We start from the raw sequence: 695 nt of genomic DNA on the forward strand, positions 1-695 counted from the left end.
GCTTAAAGGGCAACAACACCGGTCCAAAAATTTAAAATCCACAGTGTCAGCTTGCCCTGCGAGTATTTCTGGAACATGCTGTTTATGCTCCTGCGTCGGCGCTTAGTCGTTACAATTTCTGAGGTTTAAACAATTTTTTTTTAAACGCATCATCACAAATTGTTTCATACACAAAATCCAATTTTTCTCCGGATACCGCATATGCTTGCAGCTTGCCAACAGTGTGATTCGCATTAAATTGCTTACTTTCCCACTCTATATACCAAGTAAGGTTTGATATAATCTTTCTAGCCTTTCCCTCCCAGGCTAGCGCATAACCTGGAAAGTGAAGGAACGCAGTATGGTCGATTGAAGTTTCTTTAGGTACTGAGAAAAACTGTTCCTCGTAATCTAACCCAATCAGACCCTTTGTCGAAACGAATCTACTGCTGACTTTTTCTTCCCGTTTCACACTTCACAACAACAAGGGAATGTAAATGCTTTACCCGGACCACCATTCATCAGCCACTGCAAGTACTACATCGAAGGCGGCTTTAAACCTCTCAAAAGCCCACACTCTTGCTATTAAATTGCCACCCCTGAGGTATGGCTTTCCAGTGTCGGGAAATTTTAGTAGAGGCGGTAACTTTTTACTCTCTTCTGTCTGTAACCAACATTAAAAAACAAAAACATCTCTGCACATGCTCCTTGTGATC

General features: G+C 41.7%; 1 pseudogene across 1 annotated transcript; it reads right to left on the bottom strand.

Annotated features, from left to right (window-relative positions):
- Positions 1–109: 109 nt before the first annotated feature.
- TEOVI_000735700:pseudogene lies at positions 110–695 on the bottom strand (annotated as a pseudogene). The gene is given in 3 exon segments: positions 110–640; positions 643–663; positions 666–695. Coding segments are annotated over 3 exon segments (582 nt in total).

This window comes from Trypanosoma equiperdum (assembly GCF_001457755.1).
Source record: "Trypanosoma equiperdum strain OVI genome assembly, contig: ctg_1589, whole genome shotgun sequence".
In the NCBI taxonomy this organism is placed as follows: Eukaryota; Euglenozoa; class Kinetoplastea; order Trypanosomatida; family Trypanosomatidae; genus Trypanosoma; species Trypanosoma equiperdum.